Source organism: Halyomorpha halys, unplaced genomic scaffold (genome assembly GCF_000696795.3).
Source record: "Halyomorpha halys isolate HHAL.00 unplaced genomic scaffold, Hhal_1.1 Scaffold240.1, whole genome shotgun sequence".
Classification (NCBI taxonomy): Eukaryota; Metazoa; Arthropoda; class Insecta; order Hemiptera; family Pentatomidae; genus Halyomorpha; species Halyomorpha halys.
The window spans coordinates 936,309-959,739 of record NW_027115703.1 but is presented as its reverse complement, the minus strand read 5'-3'; the positions used below and the strand labels follow the sequence as shown (position 1 = coordinate 959,739).

Genomic DNA, 23,431 nt, shown 5'->3' with positions numbered 1-23,431 from the left:
AACAAAAGTTGAAACATTTCAATCCATATTATCAAACAAACAACCCAACGAACACTTCGGAAGGACGTGCACTGCCATCTATCTCGTTTTAAAAAGCGTCTTTATTTTAGATAATGAAAACTGGTTAGCTTGCTTTTTGATTTAAAATAACAAATAAACAATATACATAAATAAAAACATAATTAAAATAATTTATCTATAAATATCAACTATTTATTAAAAAAGAGGATATTACTACAATATATAAGATGGTCAGGGTTGCGGTCAAAAGAGAAACAAAAATAGTTTACAACTATAGTTATACAACTATTTTTGTTTCTTTTTTGACCATAACCCTGACCATCTTCTTATATATCAATTTTTACTATCAACTATATATACATATATATTTAACAATAAATAGTTTTCTTTTACTATTTTGATAACTTTATTGACCGTCACCTGGGCTATCTTTCTACAATAAAGTTTTTTCATTTTATTAATTTTAAACCTTGTGAGCATCAAGCTTATTTGAAGATTTTACGATAAGAAAGTCATCTAATTTTTTTTTTTTAATTTATTTTTACAAATTTTAAATATTACAAAATATAGACTGTGATGTAATTTTGACTAACGCTATCTATATGGAAACAATGTGAATCACTTTCCTGATGACAGATATAAGTCTGCTCTACTTTGGCCGATGTCTTAATTGTTCTGGGACCTAAAAAAGGAATTAATAATTTGGTAAAATATTGCTCTCTTCAGCTTTATTAAGTTTATAAAAAAAATAAATATTTATAATTTAGCTTCTATGACTTGAAGATTTTTAATATTGCATTGTTGGGTTAACTGAAACTAGTTTCATGCTAAAATGTGCAAAATCATACAGTAAAATGTCCAAATCTTGAAACAAAATAAATTCACTAAATATTAAATAATACTGCTAAAGAGAAGGTCAAGGTAAAAATCATTTCTCTCCATGTATCTGGATCGTCAGAATAGCAGCTTTAATATACACCAATGCCATTAATCTAGAAACAGTCCACATTTATCAAAATGGAAAACAAGCTAGGCTATATGGCATCAAACCAACGGTGTGTGATCAAAATTTTTTTCAAAATTAAATCAGAATCCAGAGGAACTTCTTTGATTGTAGTGATACTAAAAAGGTTCTATGTAACTAGTAAACAAACCTTTATAAACTTCAATTAATCAGTGAGAAGAAAAAATGGCTCTTATTAAGAAGTTTTATTCAAACTTAGCGATCCTTTAAAATCAATTCCTGCCTCATAGATACAATGCAGCCACTTTATTACTACACTTAAGTTTCTTACCAAATTAAGGATGATTTATGTTTTACCGGTGAAAGGTGTCAGGATTCATCTGTTAGGGACTCTTAAGATGGCAAATTGTCATCGTTTATATTTAAGTCAGAATATATATACAAGGTCCTGTTCACCGATGGAAATCATAAAGATAACTTATGAATCAAGAGAACAACCAGTAAATAGGGCGGAACAAGATGAGATAAAAGTTCTCTTGTTTTTAACTTTCATAGCCAATCAGAATTATTTTTAACAGTCATCTACGATTCGTATATTCAATAATTCTACATCCCTATGATTGGAGTGTGAAGTAGTTATTTCTCACTAGCACTGCTGTAATTTTAACTGAAATTTTCCCATTATTTTTTTGATCGATCGATAAGAAGAGCCAAATAAGAGGCGGTGTATATTAGAAATCTAAGCGATTCCTGCTTTCTTAATGAACTACTAGTACTTAAGACATTCAATAATAAAAACAATCAATATTTTATTGCACTAATTCACAAACTAACTAATTTTGTTCAAGTAAGAAGTTTACTCATGTCAAATTAATTGATTATGAGTGAAATTTTCATTATTATGTTTAATGAGTCAACATATTTATTATTAATTGCATGAATTTGATGATATGTGGTTTCCAACTTGTGGTCCGCAGACTTTAGATGGGCCGGGGGAGATATTTAGACTGGGAAGATATACTTCACAGATATTTGGATGCTTGTCGAAAGGTTTTGTTGAGCTGTCTGTAGCTGAGGGAGTTAAGCGACTCATGACTACAGGAGTCCCGGTTCGAATCCAGCCTGGGGTGTCGTCTTTTATTTCTGTTGCGGTTCCACAAGATCAAAACTTGACCCCTCACCATGGTTAGAATAGATTGCTTTGGTTACCTCTAGATAACCCTCTCTCCCCCCCACCATGTGTCAGAAATAATTAGGAAGGGAGTCATAATAACAATAAAAAAAAAAAGTTATAACAGAGACATTCACAACAAAATTGACTCAATTTTTAACTATTTTCTGAGGGAGACTCCCTTTCTCTCAAAGTCAGGAGTGCTGGTGGGCCGCACTTTGTTCTCCAGATTCTTATGGTTCGGGATACACAGTTGTAAAGTATCTCTTAAATATAAAAATGGATTGTATTAAGAATCGATGGATGAAGGGTAAATTATTGATGCTGATAATCGACTTAAGAATCACAAAGCACTTAAAATTGATAGGTAAAATGATGAAACGATGAAAACCACTTACCAAGACCCTCTCTAGTTTTGTTTCAGTATCTGAGGTTTAATATGTTGAAGGGGAAAAGTCGTAATCATTCCCATCTAGAAAATTAAGACAATAAAAAATAAATGTTAACTATATGAGGAAAACTAAATTTGCAACGAGTAAAATTCAAGATTGTTTTGATTTGTCCTACTTAGTAATTTGTAAATGTTAATGGATAAATTTTAAATCCCGAAGTTGCTGAACTGTTTTTTTATGACCCTCTTTCTGTTCTTTTCTGGCATACGGGGTAGGAAGGGGAAGTATAGGGTATAGTGTGTCTGAAATGAGTTTGCCTGTAGGGAAGAGAGCTCGCACACCCCCCTCTCCTACTCACCATAACAAACCCCTCCTACCGGAAACAAAGTCTATAACAAAAAATTTTTTTTTTTACCTCCACCTTTACCCAAAGGCAAATTCATCTTAGATATACTATACCACCCTATTCTGACCATGGTGCCTTTGAGTAAGATTTTTTCTTTTCAATTAGATTATTATTTATTCTGTATAACAGCTGTACATCAACTTTAGAGTTTCAGAAGCCATCATTGAGCTCACTCAGCCTCTATAAATTGGGTATTCTCAATTAAGGGAAAAACTTGGTGATTGAGCGTACTTCTGTCCAAATCGTCTCCATGCACAACCATTTGTCTCTTCCTTAATAACTATTGAACCCAAGATTCTTCATGGCTACTTGTGTTAGATATTTTTTTATGATTGCACTTATTCGGAATCCAATTGTGCTTTTATAATTATTTATCGAATATATGAAGGCATATTTTTAGAGGCGACTCAACAATTTCTCTTCCCCAAAACGTTGAACACTAACTTCGGAGAAATAGATGGGTGTCTCAGTTAGTTCACATAGAGCAGATTTTCAATTTCTAATTCTGCTACTTTAGGTCAGCGTTGCAATCACTTTTGATGATTGTGGGGATATTGATTCATCCAGTTCTTATATTTAAAAAAAAAAAAGAAAACTTAGAATCTTTCTAAAGCTGAGGAAAAGAATTCAATATTCACATATCTTCCCATGTATAATAATCAAACTGGGATTATTCACATAAGCAGTCGATGTAGAATGGACATGATCCCAAGAACCACACCCCCTAACAGTGTTATATGGTTTCCCTTTGTACATATACCTTAAGTTATCTACACAATTTTTTTTAAGAGTAAAGGTTTTTATGACAGCACTGTTATATAGTGTACACCACAGTAGTAATAGCAGCTATGTAAAGTGTAATATTGTAAACAGGCCTTCACGTGACAGTAGCTTTACTACAGCAACATTTAATGCCAATGCCAAATCTAGTGTGACAGTACTGTCATGACAGTAAATACTATTATAATGATGGGTAGTCATACAGTTTTCTCCATTCCAGTGGCTGCCTGTTTGTTAGCTGTCCATTTGTTTTTAAACATGACTGTAGTACAATTGCTACTTGGGCTGTTAACTATCATGCCAGACCTAGTGCCATAATACTATCATGATGGCTACTATCACACATTTTATAACATGGTAGTGGCTTCAACAGCTGTTCCAATGGTTGTGAGCAATCTCCGTGTAATATAGTTTATCTACAGTATTCATGGATTTTGAACAATTTTTCAGAAATAATTATTTCACATTTCTATAAAATAATTTATTCAAAAAATAAGAAATTATCAGATAGTTATTTTAGAAATAATTACAGGCAATTATTTAATAGAGATTATTTCAGAAATAATTATTAAAATAAATAATGCATTATTAAAACAGCCACAGCTTTTATGATCTAATAATTATAAAGTAGTTATTAACATAAGGTGCTCAAGGAGAATTGTATTCATTATAGATTTATGATTTACTGAAACAAAAGGGAACCAACTGTCAACAGGGTTGTTGAATAAATTGTTGTGATAAGAGTAGTTAAAAAAAATTAACAATAGTTAATAAATTTATTAGGCAGTGATTGGTTCTGTAGATATCTAACCTTTACGTATTTATTTATTAGATAAATTTAACTGTCTCAAATACTTTTTATTATGTTTACTTATTATATCTGAGTACATTTAAAAGATTATTATAAACTGATGGTGAATAATTTTTACGACTAAGTTTTTTTTCTTTCTACTCTTTAATTTAGGGTGGGATTATTATTTTCTGTAGGTCCAATAGATTATGGGTTAATAGAAAAACAAAAAATGGTAACTTCTTTTACCTCTACAGACCATAAATCAGGACTTTAAGTAGGTATGTTATTATACATAATCCTCCAAAACTTTTAGAAACATTAAAAAAAAAAAATTGTATGACTGGATTAAAAAACTGAATCAGATCCAAATTCAAGATAAGTGGAATGCAATCAAATTTAAGCACTATGTATTGAGATCAAATATGTAGTGTTCAGTTTAGTACACTATTAAAACGTATGGTCAAAAAAACACTAATAGTGCTCAAAAAATTCTTTCAAATAATTCCTAAAAATTCCTTGTCTACAATTATTGTAGGAACAGTACATATATATATTTTATACCATTCTTTTTTGTAAAATTCTTTAGTTGTATTATGAAGTTCTTTACCTGAATCTCTGAGTATGCAATCAGTAAAAAAAGAAAAGTACCTTATTTAATTCCTTCTTACTCAGTACTTCTCTATACCGCATCGATGGTTATGAATATCTCGCCTTATCTAGTACCATCTTGATATTGACTTATGAAATATATTGTACAAATGATGATGTAATATAACACGTTTATTATACCTTCTATGCATTTCTGACTACAAGATCAAAGAGGAAATGTCTTATATCTATTCAGTAGAAAACTATTTTGTGTACCAACATATGTATGCCAAACGGTTGTTTTGTCCTCCATGAAAGGATATTAGCGCTTGGATTTCTGTCTAGTGATGAGTATTTCACACAAATTAGAGGATCATCTTAATTTCGAATAATTAGATCCCTCAATGTATCTGTTGTATACAAATTATTAATTATGTTAGTAATTTTAACTTTATATTAAAAATTAGTTTTTAGAATCTATATGTCTAAAATATTTTTATTTGCTGCGGAATGGAGTCAGCGACAACGAATGGTGCAAAAAAATAAATCGTGATCTAAGACTGCTTTAAAATAATGAACTGTGTTTGCACTAGGTAAAAAAAAGATTTTTTTAAAGTTTCTGTTGTTAAATTATATTTATGCCGAAGATCTGATTCTGCCCCGATAATGTGTATTTATATTTATAAAAAATAAATATCACTTACTATAATGTATATTTCAATACATTTATACACACTCCTAGATAATTTTCAATCTTTTTTTTTTTTTTAATCTTTTATATACAGTTAGCCACAGAAAAGAAATATTTACAAAATGTTTGTTTAAACTGTGATTCAAATGCACCATCAGTGCATTTAAATTTAAAATTTAATTTGTATTAATTTTTTGATATATTTAAACTGAATGAAAGAGTCCATTTTTTTTTTTTTTTTTTATACCAATTTTTTTCTATATTTATGTTATTGTAATATTGATGTTTTTATAATATTTTTTTATTTCTAATCTAATTTTAAAAAAAGAATTTTTTTTAATTTTAATAACTATTAGTAAATTTTATTTTTGAAATTTAATTTATTAAACATGATCAAGGTGGCATTGCTTTGAAGTATATTCAAAGAATGAAGGTGTATAAAAACATGATCATGGTAGCATTGGTGCACCCTAAATCTTTTGTCATCTTGTTAAATAGTTATTTATGTTATTCCTGTCTGTTTAACAATAATGCTTGCAATGCATCTAACATGTTTAAAGTTAAAAATTTAAGTTACTTATTTGTATTAGAACCAAAGACATAACAAATGGAAAACATTTAACTAATAACCTGTATTACTTAATACCCTGTTGATATTATTAATAATCAAATATAAAGTTAAATTTGTTCACTTCCATCCTGTATAGGTTTAAGTATTAATATGTTTTGTTTTTTGTAGTAAGAATATATTTCTCATTTATATTAATTATATTAGTTATTTACACTATATTAGAAATGTGTATATACATTGTATAAAGATGTTTTTAAAAACAAAAAAAAACTGTGCCATGTAAAAATTATCAAAATTTGTTTCTTGAAATTTATCATTATTATTAAAAGATAATGTTTGTTTTAACACGAGTCATTAATGTCATCAAAATGGCATGTACATGCATCTGCCTATTTGATTATAGTTTTGACACGTGATGAAATAAACCTATAGTGATGAATGTATGTAATGAAAAGGTTGTGAAAGTTTAATAAGATATTAGTAGTAGGTCTATGTCTAGTCATTTGTTTATTAACCACATATATAGTTTATATATTTTAATAATTGTATGTTTAGTTGAGCTAGTATATTTTTGATCATCTTGTCCCCTTCATAGGATTGTTGAGCTGCAAATTTTATAATTTTGTTAAGGTTAGTTTCAGGATCGATGATTCTCTCTAATACTAAGAATACTTTTAATTTTGAACTAAATGGTCTTCAGGAAAAAACTAATTTAATACATAGTTCAACTGTAACACATACATGTAGTCCTCTTATTTATATCATGTTCATTTTGTAGAAAGTTACTCAAGTTGTGTCATGCTTGATAAAAATGTATTATAATGAGTAAACCCAACCTAAGCAAAATTATTTATTTACATAACTGTTTAATATTATTTCCCTATCTAAGAACGTTTCATTAGGAATTAAGTTTTAAAAAATATAAAATTAATTTTTCAGTTTTCAACATGTTTACCCACTTTCTGGACCAATTGTGTGACCACTTTGTAAAAAATGGTTTATGACATACATTTTTTGTTTTTTTGCCAATTAGATATTGAAGTAAATTCAAGACTACATTAATCCCAAGATCTGATATACTAATAACCAATGGAGTAACAATATTTTATTGTTAGTTGAGATTAAAAATATCTAAAATTTTAATTTATTGTATTCTTAATATAATAATCCCTAAGGTTTGATAAAAAATTTAATGTTTAATTTTTTTTTGTTGTAAAAACAAAATTGTAATTCCAGAGATGAAAATATTCTTTTTATAATTCATAGTTGTTTCAAAAACAATATGTTTTTTGTAGACTTTTTCGTTTAGTTTAATCTTTTTAATCATAAGTTTATTATTCAAAATAAGACTTAAATATTGAACACTGGTTTAAAACTTAATATCGTGACTATACTACTTGGGTACTCCAAGCATATGCCGAAGGTGCCATGAACGAATACCACTTTTTCAAATATTACAAAAAAAAGAAAACAGTTTAAAATTATAATAGCAAATATAAAGTGCATTTCAGTATTTACTTTGCGTTTTTTTCTTATTTTCCTACATACTGGATCACTCTAAGGATAATTTTGGCTACATTTATATATATTTTTTTGCTAGACAAGGGTGCCAAAAAATTTGTTTAGCTCAAAAATCATGGTGCCATAGTAAAAAAGTTAAGAAACCCTGCCTCTCTAGAGGTTAACTCTGGAGGGAGAGTTTCATGTATTTTTAAAACAGAAGAAATTCACTTTTCCTATTAAAACCTTTCAACCTGATTATGCGGATCATTTGAAATTTCTCATAATAGACAATATTATTTTTTAAAATTGTTTAAAAAAATTACATATCACATAACTCCATTATAGTTCAAAATATTGATAAATAATTTTAAATTAAAACAGGATATATTTTTTATTAATGTTGTGAAATTCATTTAATAATACTTCATTATTATGTGTGTAACCATGGCGATATGTTGAATATGTATCAGTTAAGATACTGATGGGTAAAAAAATTTGTAATTGACTGAAGTTTTATCTGTAAATCACAATTCATTTAATTATAAATATTATAATAAATAATTGAGTTTTAGAAATTATATTTTTATCGCCGTGAAATGAAAATTAATTTAAATTTTTTCAAAAAATGTACACAGCCTATTCAAGTTTGTACTTCATTACCTCTTATTATAAAACTGCAGTATCTGGACTGAATTGTATTATTGTTCTCCCGAATTTTCATTTTTGGGGAAGTTATAATGATGTTATTTAGATTTTGAAATATTGCTACTCCTGATGAAAATAAACTGTACTAGCTCAAGCTTGTTAATTTCCTTTTTAATTTTAATTGTTCATCACAAAATTTAATTTGGTCTCTTAAAGCTCTGCTCTGTGAGCTGAAAAGTGCCATCAAATTTACATACCTGCCAATTTCTATTTTGTAAAACCTCATTATGTAAAATAGAAGGATATGTTGCACAAGTGTAGTATATTTTTTATAAAAATTTTGTAACAAGCCATTTTAAAAGTAATAATACCTTTTTGAACAATTGAAATTCAACTTTTCTAGTCCCCTTTTATAAAATATTAAAAATAAATAAATAAATTTACTTACATATATTAATCATGTGTCTATCATCGGTCAACCACATGTAGTTATTGGTTCAATTAAAATAAATATAAACGTGTGAGACCAAACTGTGTATTATTTTATATCCTTGTAGCAGACATTTCATTTGGTAAGTAAAAGAACATGTTTAAAATAAGAAAATTAGCTTCAAATGGGTAATAATTGAAACTTCTTTACCATGTATTGAAAAATATGAAGATTTTTAAGAAATGATATCGACGATATGTGGTGTTTGGTAACGGCAAAAATGAAAACTTTTACCATATTAAATAGTTTTTTAGTTACAATATCCAGAGCACCAGTTTGGGTTCCAAATCCCTCACTCCATTATCCATTAATGACATTGTGTGGTGGACGTTGTCTCATCGTTTTCATTAAAGTAATTAAAAAAATGAGGTGAAATAACTTGACTATTATAATTATATTATTTCAAAAATTTTTTGAGACAAGGTAATATTTATTAAATAAATCAATTTTATCCAAATCAGTCTCAACACTTTATTTATTCATTTGTCCAACGTTTCGGCCTTTCTAGCCATCTTCAGGGACATCTAAACATTTAACAGCTTATATTACAACTTCACTTTTAAACATTTACAATAACATTATTATTTACTATATAATAGAACATACCATCAATATAAAAATCCTTCTCACATTAATTATTATTTTCTATTTGCAGGCTATTCTGCCCAGGTCAATTTCTTTATTTAAAGTTAAAGCCTATTCCAAAACAGTCAATTATTAAAAAGTCATACTTATTATTAATAAGCTTACCAAGCCTAAGTCTAGTTACCTCTTCATTTAAATTTTAAAACCATTCATTTATTTATTCTATAAGATTGTCCACAGTATAAAACACCACACCATATAACAAACCATTTATAACCTACCACTCACACAGGTCTGCCTTGTTTTAAAATTAATATATTTTTTAAAATTTAAATTGCATTTTTGTTTCAATCTGGTATTTATTCCAATTCTCAAATTTCTTTTATTAAATTTAATTGTAACCAGTAACAATTTCCTCTATTATTTTTATAAATTTATTTTGCTTAAAATCTCTGCATAATGTTGGTTTAAATTCTTAGTATCTGTTTTAAAATTAACTGTGTAATTGATGTTCTCTGATATATAAATTGATTCAAGTATTTTTCTTTTGTATAAATTGTTTTCTTTATGTAAAATTATAGTGTTATCAAAATCAAAAATATGTTGATTTTTGGCTGTATGCTGTAAAATGTTAAATATTTAGATGTCCCTGAAGATGGCTAGAAAGGCCGAAACGTTGGACAAATGAATAAATAAAGTGTTGAGACTGATTTGGATATAAAATTGATTTATTTAATTGACTATTATACTTAAATGCATTATTCTTAATTTTCTCAAATTTTACCGTGTAGGTACACTGATGATCTGAGGAAGTTTTACAACCCTATGGTGACTTTGACTCTGGAATCAGCATTCTCTTTTTTTTATGGAAGCTTTCCAAATATTGTGAATTTAATCAAGTTTTAAATTTACATAATTATTTATTAAAAAAAAAAAACTGAAAGTATACACTTTTTGTTGTATTTTTGTCATTAGGGAAAAACAAGTGATCCTTAATCCTAATCATGCAATTTTTTTCATCCCAATTTATTGAAGTAACCTTATTCTGTTTTGGTTCTTGTAAGTAACCCATAAAAATATATTTAAATTTTCTAAAATTCAAATTTACCTTTTTGTTAAATCTTATTTGTCAAAAGCTGATTAATATATTTAAAAAGAAAATTAAAATCTGTACCGCTATAACCCACGAAGGGTCAGGTGTGCAGTACTTTATAAGAAAGTACTGTTACTAGATCAACAGTTGTGCAAGCAGGTGATTTGATCAGAATCACACTCATACTTATACTATCATGCTCAACCACCATACTTTCCCCCTTTTCCTTAGCAGCCAACCGCTTCACTTCTATTCTGCAATAAAAAAGCCTTGGAGTCACCTTCGATCAACACCTCTCCTGGAATAATCATATTTCCCAGATCACCCGCAAATCCATAACTGTACCTAAACAATTCCTAAAATTCCATTCCTCAGAACACCCATCAGCTTCTATATCGTGTTAACATACTAAAAGAAGGAAATATTTCTCCATTTAGCATGTTAAACTAAAGACTATGAATACCCCAAATATATAAATATTTTGAATGAGGAGAAGATGGTTGGGGTGCGGTCAATGAAAAACACAAATAAGTACGATTAACTTATTTTAATGTGCCAATGTTTCGGCTAGAGTTTCTAGCCTTCTTCAGGGCTAAAAACAGAACAAGATAACCATAGTAAGTATAGAAAAAAAATAAAAAGAAAGTATAAACAGAATAATTTTACATTATTAAAATTTGTAAAATTATTCTGTTTATACTTTCTTTTTATTTTTTTTTCTATACTTACTGTGGTTGTTATCTTGTTCTGTTTTTAGCCCTGAAGAAGGCTAGAAACTCTAGCCGAAACGTTGGCACATTAAAATAAGTTAATCGTACTTATTTGTGTTTTTCATTGACCGCACCCCCAACCATCTTCTCCTCATTCATCATCCACGGTCAACTATCTCTCATAATTATAAATATTTTGTTTAGTTTAACAGAACAAATTTGATTTGATAATTTGTCTTTTGATGAGTTGAAACTAGAAAAGAACTCAGTTTTATTCTATCAGGTACAGATTATTTGAAAAATCATTATTTTTAATTTTATATTTCAAACATCATCCTTAGCATTTGGAAAATCTTGCATATTTTCCTATGTTACCCGTGTGTATACTTTGACAAAATTAAAATATTTTAGTGCTGTTAGAAAGACAGATTTTTACTTTTCACTTACCTAGGTATAGAATATAAAGTATTGTGATTGTGAAAAATTTAGAATTCCACTTTTTGACGGAAATACACCTTCTGAGGCCCCCATCGAGTCCAAATATCCATAGTGCTCATGAGGAGAAAAAGATAGATATTTCACCTCAATTTTTGATTACTTTAATGAAAACTATGTATAATTACTAGTTTAAATTGATCAGTCTGCCAAGAATAGGTAGGGGGAATAAAAAATGGTGGATGTTTCAAAACGTTAAAAAATAAATAAATATGAGAGCTCTATATCTTAAAAACTACCAACAACACTAGAAAATCTAAAAGAATATTATTTCAAGAAGAGTAAAGTTGCTAAAATATAAGCCCTAATAGAGATATTTACGTTCAATAGTTCCTGATATATAGCCTTATAAAAAGCAACATTTCATAAAAAGATGCACTGAAAAATCAGAAGTTAGTGAATTGATTTTGGGAAATATATACAAATAAATCGTTAACCGTATAATTTAAAATATGAAGAAGATTTTCAGTTGAAAGTTGCGAATTATTTTGAGAAATAAGAAGATGGTCAGGGTTGCGGTAAAAAAAAGAACAAATAGTTTATAACTATTCTAATGTCCGATGTTTCGCCTCACTTTGCAAGGCTGTTCAAAGCGAAAGGTTGAACAAAAGGTGACAATAAAGTGGAAGCGTGGAGGAGTGGGCTTTATGATTTATTTTGAGAAAGGGAGAGAGAGAGAGAGAGAAATACTTTATTCATCCATGCTGCCCAAATACATGAGGTTGCTATATCACACAGCATACTTATCAATCCGTAATCGGACATATATAAATTACATATAACTGTATAACAAGATATAAAGGATATATATCTCAAGAATCATAAGACGCATAGATGTCTGCCAGCACTCAAATTAAAGCTAGTTTAATGTGCTATGAAGTAGTTTATCTTTGTAGGACCAAAATTTCATTCATATGATAAGATCACAAAAACAACTACCTCTATGGAAGATATGTTACATAAACTACCTAATAGTGAGTTAAATTAACTTTATTTTGAGTGTTTGATATGTATGTCTTATGGTTCCTGAGATTTATTTTTGATAGATCAAATATTTTATCCTAATAACTAGAAATCAATATTTTGTAATTTTTGCTTTTTGTAAACTATCATAAAAATTACTAATCCTCAGAAGATAAATGTTATGAACCACTTTATAGTACATTTAACTAGCTTTAATTTGAATGCTAATAGACATCTCTATGTTAAATGGTTAGTGTTTAATTTAGGTATTCCCCGAAGTAAAAATTGGGGGATATTACCCAAATTAATTATTATACTGGTAAACTGGTTTAAATTAAGGAATTACTGATAGTTTGCTGGTAATGAGTGGACTGTATTTATAATAAATTGATATAATGGTTTTAAAATTAAATAACCTCTATTCCCATTAAAGTTTTCTGACACAATTAGCTGTAGAGTTTGAGCAAAGTGATTACAATGTATGTTAGTTGGTTAGTTGTAAATTTGGTTTTATTACATTAATTGATGAAGGTATTACAGTTTACTTGGTTGATTATATGGAGCTTGATGGTTGGTTCTGATGGGAATGCGATTATGAAAGGAGGGTTCTCTCTTCTCATCCTCCTGCCACCGCCGCCTCTCTCGCCTTAGTCTAAGGATTTACTCCCTCATCATTATGAGAAGAGACCTTATTGAAGAGTTCTGTCCTCTTCTTCTCCGGTACAGGTCACGATGGCTTCTTTACTGGTTCTAACCCCTTTGTTTTAGGGACCAAGATGGCTGCCCAGGCTTCTTACCGCATATCTTTGCCACTAGATGGCATCATGAATTTCTATTCAGAAGTGAGGGGGCGTCTTACTTAAACAGTGAGAAGATATAGATTTCACACAATAAATAAAGTAACTACTGATTTTTTATATGTTGTTTTAAAAAAAAACTGTATCTCGGGAACTATTGAACATAAATAGCTCTATTAGAGCTCATATTTTAGCAAATTTACTCTATTTTAAATTATGTTCCGTTAGGTTTTCTCATGTCGTAGGTAATCTTAACTGTACCTAGGAGACTCATCAATTTTAACTATTAATTATACATAGTTTTTATTAAATTAATAAAAAATTGATATGAAATAACTGACTATTATACTTAAATGCACTAGTCTTAATTTTTTAAGGGATTACAAAATGGTGACAGCGTCAAAACATTAAAAGAAATAATTTTTCTTTCTGAGCACAATATGTTTAAAGTTACCAAAACCTCTGCAAAACCTAAGAGAACTTCATTTAAAGTAGAGTAACTTTGCTAAAATGTGAGCCCTAATAGAGCTATTTACGTCCAATAGTTTTTTAAAACCAACATTTCATAAAAATGTACTGAAATATCAGTAGTTTTTAATTAATTTTGGGAAAACTAAATCTCAAAAAACTATTTGACGAACAGATGTCTATTATCACTCAAATTAAAGCTAGTTTAATGGACTATAAAGTATTTTTTATGATATTTGACGAAATAAATTTCTAGTTCTTCGGACAAAATTTTGTGTTCTTTTTCTAATGAAATGTTGCTTTTTAAAAAGCTATATCTCAGGAACTATTGGACGTAAATTGCTCTATTAGGACTAATATTTTAACAAATCTACTCTTCTTTAAAAGATGTTCTAATGGGTTTTCTAGTGTTGGTAGTATTGAAGATATAGAGCTCTAAATGAAAAATTATTTTTTTTTTAAACGTTTAAAACAGTTCTCATTTTTTATTCCCCCTATCTATACTTAGCAGACTCATCAATTTAGACTAGTAATTATACATAGTTTTTATTACTGTAATAAAAAATTGGGGGAATAACTGCCTTTTTTCTCCTTAGGCCTTGTACTATTATATAAAACAAAAATATTTTGGATTATGTCATTGTATACATAAGCTTGTTTAAGGGCCAGAAAAACTAAGATTTGTCCAAGAGTTTACTAAACCTCCAGTAACTAAGCGACCTGTTTCTGATCAAGTTTTGTTAACCAAGTTACCTGAAAATGAGATAAGTGTCGGTAGATCACACTAATGCTCTTAAAAAAATTCAAATTCAAGAGTTGAACTTTATAATTTTAAGTTTTCCTGTTTTTTCTTAACATTACGCACAGTGAATCATAATTTATTAGAACATATAATGAAATCCTTTTTGCAATTCATTTCAAATTTGCATAGGAACAAATCATTATTATTAAAAAAAAACTGCCAACAATAATTAATCAAAAGGCTGCATATTATGTAAACTCGAACTACTAAAGTTTACATAAAATAGATATAAAATAGAAAACTTATGAAAGTGTCTTGAATTCATTGATTATGTTTTCTCATTAGTGCAATTACATTAAAATTGTTGTTTCAGCAAGGACAAGTTCAAATTGTTCTTAGGATAGGTGAAAATATAGCAGCGTCATCGAAAATAAAAATACTGACACTATTACATCCAAACAAGAACTAGATTATTGAGAAGGAAAAGAAAAAGAGTTCAACACAAACTAACATGTGCAATTAAGGATGTCTTATATTTTAAGAAATAAGTACGAAAACATAAGGCTACAAAAAAAAAAAATTTGCTGCCAAGAAGCAGTTCTTGATGGAAATAGGTGGGCCAGCATTGGCTAAAGAAACATTTAATGAAACCGAAAATGATTTAATTAAAATTCTTGGGGTCCAGGTAGTTAGTTACCTTAGTGTTGTCAGTAACATTAGCTCTGCGTCAACTTTGCAAATCCTGTAGCTAACTTAAATGTAAATGAGACAATAGTATTCTTGTAATTATCACAATATATCTAGAGAGGGTGAGAAAATAGTATAAATCCAAAAGTGGGTCAAATAGATTGTATTCTACAGGTTGTATAAAATTTGAAATTAACATATTTCTTCCATACAAAACACTTGTTTTTCCGTGCAGATTTAAAAGTAGTATATAAATCGGAATTATAAAATGTTCAAAAGAGCTTAAAACACTTGACCTATTTCACACATTCTTAATATAATTTTTAAAACTAATTTACAACAAAATATTCAATAAATAAAACTAATTGAATCTTTGCCTTTTTTACCGTAATTTATTTTTTATCAAAGGCTTGGACTAACACTTCAGACAAAAAATATTTTAAATTGTCTCAAAATAACCTTTCCTTGTTTTATTAATTAAAAATATAATTCCAAACATGGAGTATACAGATACAAATTCTAAACATATTTGAATACAAAAATGCTTAATAATAGGAACAAACCCATTTAACAACAAACTTACATTGTTATATGTACAATATTAACATCTTAAAAGAACATTAATATACGTGAATCACACTTTGTTTCAGTCTTCTGCTTCATCTTCAACAGGATCGTGAATCTACAAGACAAAGCAATATAATTAATAAATAGATAATGTAAAAATATAAAATTTTGAGTTCTGGTATGCTTCACCTCCACGCATTTCCTTATGTCTCTGAAATTGGTTATATGTGTTCCAATGTTAATATCAACCTTGTGTTTATTTTTTTACCTTTAAAAATTATTGGATGTCTATAATATTCATTTAAACATTTTACTACTGGTATTAACATTATTTGTTGTTCCTTTATTTTAATCGAAGACACTAAAGCCCATTTTCAATGCATGTTTTATTATTCTAAAGATTATTATTATAGAATAAATAAAGATTATTATCATTAACTTTATTCCTAACACGCAGACTGCCACCTACAAGTTTCTTTAAAAGGAACCATAGCCCCAGGACGGAGTATATTTCCTATCAATGAAGCAGGTCTTATAGCAAAGAATAAAGCAGACAAATGAAAAAAAAAAAAAAAACATCACTTTCCCAAGGGAGAAATTCCATAAGAAATTTATGATGTTGATCAAAAATGAAATTTTGAACTTCCTGGGCACAGAAATTAAATTAATAAAAAAATATTTAGATTATATATGTAGATAAATAGATGACAGTATAATTTAAAATATGAAGAAAATGGCCAGGGTTGTAGTCAAAAAGAACAAAATAGTTTTCAACTATTTATCATCCGACATTTCGCCCCACTTTGTAGGGTTTCATCAGGGCTGTTCAAGACAATAGGTTGAACAGAATTTCTATTCTTTTGACTTAAATTTTAACTTTTTTATACAAATTTTCTAGTAGAGCTAAATATTAATTAATAGAATTTTATTAATTAATCACTATCCCTAAACAGATAAAAATATTACAAAATTTAATAATCCTTTATGCTGGAAGAGTCTTATGGAATTAAAAGGATTTAGTGAATGACTTCATTTCTTCCTTATTAAAAAACACTAGTTTATTTAATATCATCAGCAACGTTTCGGGAGATTTCCCCCATCTTCAGGCAGCTAAAAAACAAATTCAACCAAACCCTTAAACATGTGCTTACAACAACACTCATATATCATATACACTCATAGAACTATTTATAAATTATTTACCTGTTAACAAAACCTATATGTTACATACAACTTTCTCCTATTTGTCATTCTTGCTAATATATTACAATATTATTGTCATTTAATGAGTAAAATTTGCTACTGGTCATACATTTTAGGAGAATAATTACCTTTCTGAAGGTTATCTTCCAGTCTGATAACAACCATATAAACTATAAAACAATTTTTTTTCCTACCTCTATTAACACAAAGATGAACAATAAAATCTAAAACTAACAATTTTTCAAAAACCTCCCGAAACGTTGCTGATGATATTAAATAAACTAGTGTTTTTTAATAAGGAAGAAATTATGTCATTCACTAAATCCTTTTAAAAATATTACTTTTTAATTAAGTATTAGTCATATTTTATTTATTTCACATCACTAGCTTGTAAAAATATATATATATATTTTTAGATATATTTTAAGTATATATTTTTAATTTAACAAATAGGGGAGCAGGTTGGCTCAATGAGTAAGACACTGTTCTACTAACTCCAAGGATCCGGGTTCGAATCTGGCTTTAGCAGATAATTATTTATTGTTACTGTACTGAGTCAACGCTGTGGATTTAGGGAGCCCTCTGGGGTCCACCCAGTCTCATAAAGTGGGTACAAATTACTTAATTATAAACAAATCATATTCTTATACGATTGTTATTCAAGAAATAGTATTAATAAATGGAATATGGTCCGGGTCCAGCAAAACAAAACTCAAGTAGTAACAACTATTTTATTTGAGGCAACGTTTCGCCCCACGTTGCAGGGCTTCATCAGGACTAAAAAAGATACAAACACTTAACATAAGTAAAAAAGTAAATGGAAAATTACAAGGTTATAAAATGAAACGTAAAAATTAAATAAGAAAGATAAAAGGTTATAAACAATAAATGAAAATGGAAATAGTAGCAGTTAAAAAGAAGAAATATAATATAAAGTACAAACTAAGAGATGAAAAAGGGGGATAAGAATAAAAAAAAGGAAGACAATGAACGAGACGGAATTCACACCTGTTTTGACAGGAGTCAGAATGAACTGTTTGTATTGGGAGGAGTGGGGATGGCAGGTAAGTTGATCTTCCAATAAGAAATAGTATTATTGGAGAAGTTTGTCGGGGGGTGCGGTCAGCAAAGAACAACATAAATAAATAAATATGGTTTTGTTTATTTATGTTGTTCTTTGCTGACCGCACCCCCCGACAAAGTTCTCCAATCATTAATCTACGGTCAACTATCTACACCTCATTAAGAAATAGTATTATTTTAATAAAGAATACAGATCAATTTAATGCACAAAATATAAGGATATTTTTTAAAAGAGTGATTTTGGAATACAAAAGTATTACTACTACTGTATTACTAATAGTATATAGTAACAAACCTGACACAAATCAACCCAATCCAATGCAGAAAGAAATGGGTCATTTTTCGAAGGCTTTTTGTCCCAATTCCAATAAGTGATCGATTTGAAAGTTCTTACACAATGAAGTTTCTTTGAGACATTTTCACTTTTTTCTTCCAAAATGAAGCCATTATAGTTTTCAGGAAGTTTCACTTTTACACCACTGAGTGGATAACCTCGAAAGGAAACGTTCAATTCTAAAAAATAAAGGAAAATAAGTTCAAAAATTAATCAATTAATATTATAAAAAATAATAAGTTTAACCCATTACGCTAATGGCAGAGGTTATAAATTAACAATATAAATAATAAACCTCTTCATACTGACTTATATCAATCCTAAATCGACCTACACAATCAGCTTCTTTATCTAGTCTTCCATCATAAACTAACGGGCCCAGCAATAGACTGAGAAGAAATAAGCCTACAGCTAATATACCATCAATAGGACATGACTAAAAAGGAGCTGGATGAAAGATCTTCCATAAATCATCATGCTAAATATCCAGGAAGATGTAGCAAATGAATACTAAACATCCCACATTTGACATGCTATAACCAACTTATCATCGAACTTGCTGATTCTCACTATACTTTGATGCCAAATTCGCAGTAAGGAAAAAAACAAAGAATAGATAACATTATGATGTCTACAGTCAACAATGGTTAGTAGAAAAATGTTATTGACATTTTCAATGAATCCGTGTAAACAAAATCAAATATTATCTGGCCTGCAGCCAAGAAAAAAATAAAAATAGTTTTCAACTATTTATTTATCGTTGATGTTTCAAACTCACTTCAATAGGGTTTTTTTTTTTATTTATTTATTGAAATTTAGAACTGTATAAAAAAAAAAAATGAATAAGTAAATGTGATAAATGTTTCAGAACACATGGTAATCTTGAGAAGGAACCAACCAATGGTATTACTTCAATCATTACTTTAAATTAGAAGATACCGTGACCATCTTCTTTTCAGACACCTCAGAGGTTTATTAGGAATTGTTAAGGAAGAGAGATTAAGAACAAATGGATTTGGGTGGATAAAGATTTTGGAACGAAAGGAGGTATATCTATTTCAGGCCAAATCTGCAATGAATGGAATGTTATGGTCTTTATGGATGAGTTTGTGACAAAGAAAGAAGGATTGAGGATTTTGGATTGTAAGAATTGGATACAGGAGGAATTTGATGGTTCAGTGAAGTCCCAAAGCTGAATTCGGTGTGTTCAAATAGGCCTGATTATCATAGTGTATAAGAGTTTTTTTGCAGTAAATAGGAAGTTTAGAGCATTTGTCAAGTAGGTGCTATAATAATCGGAATCAACGAGCATCATCATTGTTAAAAATATAAAACACAAAGAAGGAGAAGTGAACATAAGGTTTTGTATCTATCTTCATTCATACCTTCTTTGTATATTTTTATTTTTAGCCCTGATAAAGATCTACATTGTTGGTCGAAATATCGGCAAAAAATTAATAGTTGAAAACTACTTTTTTTTCACCCCTTCTTGACTGCAGTCCTCATCATCTTCAAATTCACACACACAGTAAATCATTTATATTTAAAATATTATTTTTTATTTTTTTTGTAAGGGACAGCAATATTAATAATATTTTGCTTTAGAGAAATATAAACAATATGTTGATAATTCCATGTAAGCACTGCCAATAGACATTAAATTAGTAAGACTATGTCTTAACCACTGAGCTATGGGCGCCCCTAAAAATATCTTATTTACTCCAATAATAACAATAAAATGTACCAATCAATTCATAGGTGATGTGTAATGAGACCTAATTAAATATAACAGTTAATAAACATTGTAATAATTATTAACTTAATACTAAACAATGGATTTTTTATCTTCTTCAATTTATTCTTATCATCCAGAAAACAAATGATCTTCCTCAAGAATATATATTTAAAAAACCAAATAACTTTCTTATAATCATTTTATAAGATATATTACTAATAATAATTTAATTACCATCTTGGTTTTTGTTTTCGGAAGCCGGTATAAAAAAATCACTAATATTAGCTTCTCCATTAAAATGTATCTTACAGGGAAGGCTGTGAATACATTTTTCATCCTGATCTTCTTTAGAAAAATCTAAATTTTCTACAGGTATGGCCATAGTACAAAAAAAACTATAACATAATGAATTACTATAAATTAAATCAATATTGCACTATATGGGCATAGTTTAACTTTAATAATGCCAAAGTTTTAGTAATATAAATTTTTTCATCATTATATATAGTTTTGTATAACAGTATCATCTTTTATTTTCAATTAAAAATATTTTGAATGTTAAATTTTTTTTAGAATTAAAGTAATCTTTTTAATTGGAGTCTTATTCTGGTTGTTAATAGTATGGATCCATATGTGATATAATAGCCTTGTAAAAAAAAAAAAAATAGTAACTAAAAAACTAGCCGGCAATGAAATTTTTTATGGAGAACATTTAGAAAACAGCTTCTAGAATCAGAAAATGTTCAGATATAACCTCTACACAAAATTAATTCTCACTAAAGAGCTTATCGAAGCATTACTCCAAGATGGACAATTAACTTCTGATGAAGTTTATTCACCATAATTAAAATATAAAAAAGTCATGTTTATCTGTTTTAAAATTAGAATCACTATGTTCCAATTAAAAATTACTTTAAATTTAAAGACAGGTTTTTAACAAATCCTTGGGTGAAGTACTTATTTAAGTTTAACAGTAAAATAAATATTTGATAAGGTTTAAAATCAATAATGTGTATTTTAATTTATAATGATTTTATTTCTTAATTGATCATTCCTCACTCAACTATTTGATAATCCAAATTAAATAGAAACACATTAAATATGTTAGTGAAAAAAGTATAACTTTCAAGAAATATGATATTTACAGTAATTAAAAAATAAAACTCACTGACACCGTGCTAATACAAATTATACATAAAAATAAACCAAGTTTAGAATCTCCAAGACTAAAATTCCCGCCAATAGATAACACTTATGTAACCTCAAGATAACTATAATTTAACAAAGAGGTAGCATACTCTATTTTGTTAAAAGAAAGTTAAATAGGGGAGTTGATCACGCCCGGCATGTCCAGGTCTACGCAAACACTAATAGGAATTTCTATATATAAGAAGATGGTCAGAGTTGCGGTCAAAAGAGAAACAAAAATTATAATAATTATATTTTTTTTTACCGCACCCGGACCATATTCCATTCATCTATACACACGGTCAATCAATAATCTTCCAGTAAGAAACAAAAATAGTTTACTATTAATTTTCCGATGTTTCGCCCCACTTTGCAGGGCTTAAAAGATACAAAATGATACAATGATAAAAATACAGGAAGTAGTGATATACACGACGTATTTGAAATCGAAATAAAGCCGTTAAACGGTTTGCTGGCTACCTCCTCCACACTTCCGCTTCATTGTTTCTTTCTGTTCAACCGATTCCTTTGAACAGGTAGGTTGTCCTGACTTGTTCTTTGCTCATTTATTATCATTTTATATCATTATTTATTTATTTTTATTATTCTTTCATGATGTTTATTTTATCTCTATAATTTTTTTGTTCCCTTCCCCGTATTGTTTTTGTTTTATGTGTATGTCCTGTACTTTTTTAGCTTTATATTTTACGTATTTTTATAAAGAAATTTTTACTCTTGCCATTGTTATTTATTTTTATTCTTATCATTGTATCATTTTAGCCCTGCAAAGTGGGTCGAAACTACGGAAAATAAATAGTTGTAAACTATTTTAGTTTCTCTTTTGACCGCAACCCTGACCATCTTCTTATATATCATAATAGGAACTTCCTTCATTTATCTAAATATATGCCAAAATTTAATGCGATCTCAAATATGAATCTACATAAAAAGGAATAGTCGAATATTTGTCCACAATAAACCTGTTAATTTGTAAATATATTCCCTCTAGTGGGAAAAAATCCGGGTAATTGTTTCCATCAGCTCCCCCAAAATGGCGGAAGCCCATTTTTTCCGAACGTGAGCATACTGCCGGTCCCGAGAGTCTCCGGAAGTGACCGATTCCCAGCTGATCGTTTGAAAAATAAATTCCTGCAACTTCGACAGGGATTTTTTCCCACTAGAGGGAATTTCTACTGGGAAATGGTAATAGTCAAATCCTCCACTACCTTTCCTACTATTCAACTTCCTTCCTGTATTATTTGTTTTTAATCTGTAATTAAGAACTTTTTTGTGAGTACTTACATGAATAAGATATTTATTTAATAGTCTGTCTGACTAGAATAATAAGGTTCTCTTGAGCTGTAAATTTATAAGAATAAGATATTTATTTTATACATATGTATGTATAGTTGACCGTAAAAATTGATATATAGGGAGATGGTCAGGGTTGCGGTCAATAGTGAAACAAAAATAGTTTACAACTATTTATTTTCCGACGTTTTGCCCCACTTTGTAGGGCTTCATCAGGGCTGTCCCAATAAATAATTGGTTCAACTTATTTATTTGGACAGCCCTGATGTAGCCCAGCAAAGTGGGGCGAAACGTTGGAAAATAAATAGTTGTAAACTATTTTTGTTTCACTATTGACCGCAACCCTGACCATCTCCCTATATATTTATTTTATAGTTTGTCTGAATATAATAGTAAGGTTCTCTTGAGCTGTAAGTAAATATGATTAAGATAATTGTTTAATAGTTAATCTGACT

The 23,431-nt window shown here is 28.7% G+C and overlaps 1 protein-coding gene and 2 long non-coding RNA genes across 4 annotated transcripts in view; all 3 read right to left on the bottom strand.

Annotated features, from left to right (window-relative positions):
• Positions 1–759, bottom strand: part of LOC106680067 (uncharacterized) — a 16,940-nt gene extending 16,181 nt beyond the window's left edge. The window contains exon 1 of the long non-coding RNA XR_001343066.2: positions 615–759. This is a non-coding gene — a long non-coding RNA (uncharacterized lncRNA). The remainder of the gene's footprint in view (positions 1–614) is intronic.
• Positions 760–9,429: 8,670 nt separating this feature from the next.
• Positions 9,430–10,207, bottom strand: LOC136797106 (uncharacterized). The gene is made up of 3 exons (XR_010844933.1): positions 9,785–10,207; positions 9,622–9,711; positions 9,430–9,539 (listed from the first exon to the last, which is right to left on the bottom strand). It is a non-coding gene; the product is annotated as an uncharacterized lncRNA (long non-coding RNA).
• Positions 10,208–15,477: 5,270 nt separating this feature from the next.
• On the bottom strand, positions 15,478–21,738 carry LOC106680052 (ribonuclease H2 subunit C). Of its 2 annotated transcripts, none has more exons than XM_067052709.1 (4): positions 21,623–21,738; positions 20,712–20,872; positions 18,704–18,921; positions 15,478–16,237 (listed from the first exon to the last, which is right to left on the bottom strand). In XM_067052709.1, exons 2-4 carry the CDS (start codon positions 20,857–20,859, stop codon positions 16,202–16,204), a joined length of 402 nt encoding a protein of 133 aa, XP_066908810.1. In that variant the 5' UTR covers positions 20,860–20,872; positions 21,623–21,738; the 3' UTR covers positions 15,478–16,201. The 2 variants fall into 2 exon arrangements, with proteins under 2 accessions (XP_066908810.1, XP_014274997.1); XM_014419511.2 differs by having other exon boundaries at positions 21,646–21,727.
• Positions 21,739–23,431: the final 1,693 nt, after the last annotated feature.

Excerpts from the sequence above, each read along its gene's own strand:
- LOC106680052 (XM_067052709.1), bottom strand. The coding sequence starts at position 20,859 with ATGGCCATACCTGTAGAAAATTTAGATTTTTCTAAAGAAGATCAGGAT. Across the intron at positions 18,922-20,711 it reads CGAAAACAAAAACCAAGATG|AATTGAACGTTTCCTTTCGA; the intron begins GTAATTAAATTA and ends TTTATTTTTTAG. Across the intron at positions 16,238-18,703 it reads ATTGGGTTGATTTGTGTCAG|ATTCACGATCCTGTTGAAGA; the intron begins GTTTGTTACTAT and ends TTTGTCTTGTAG.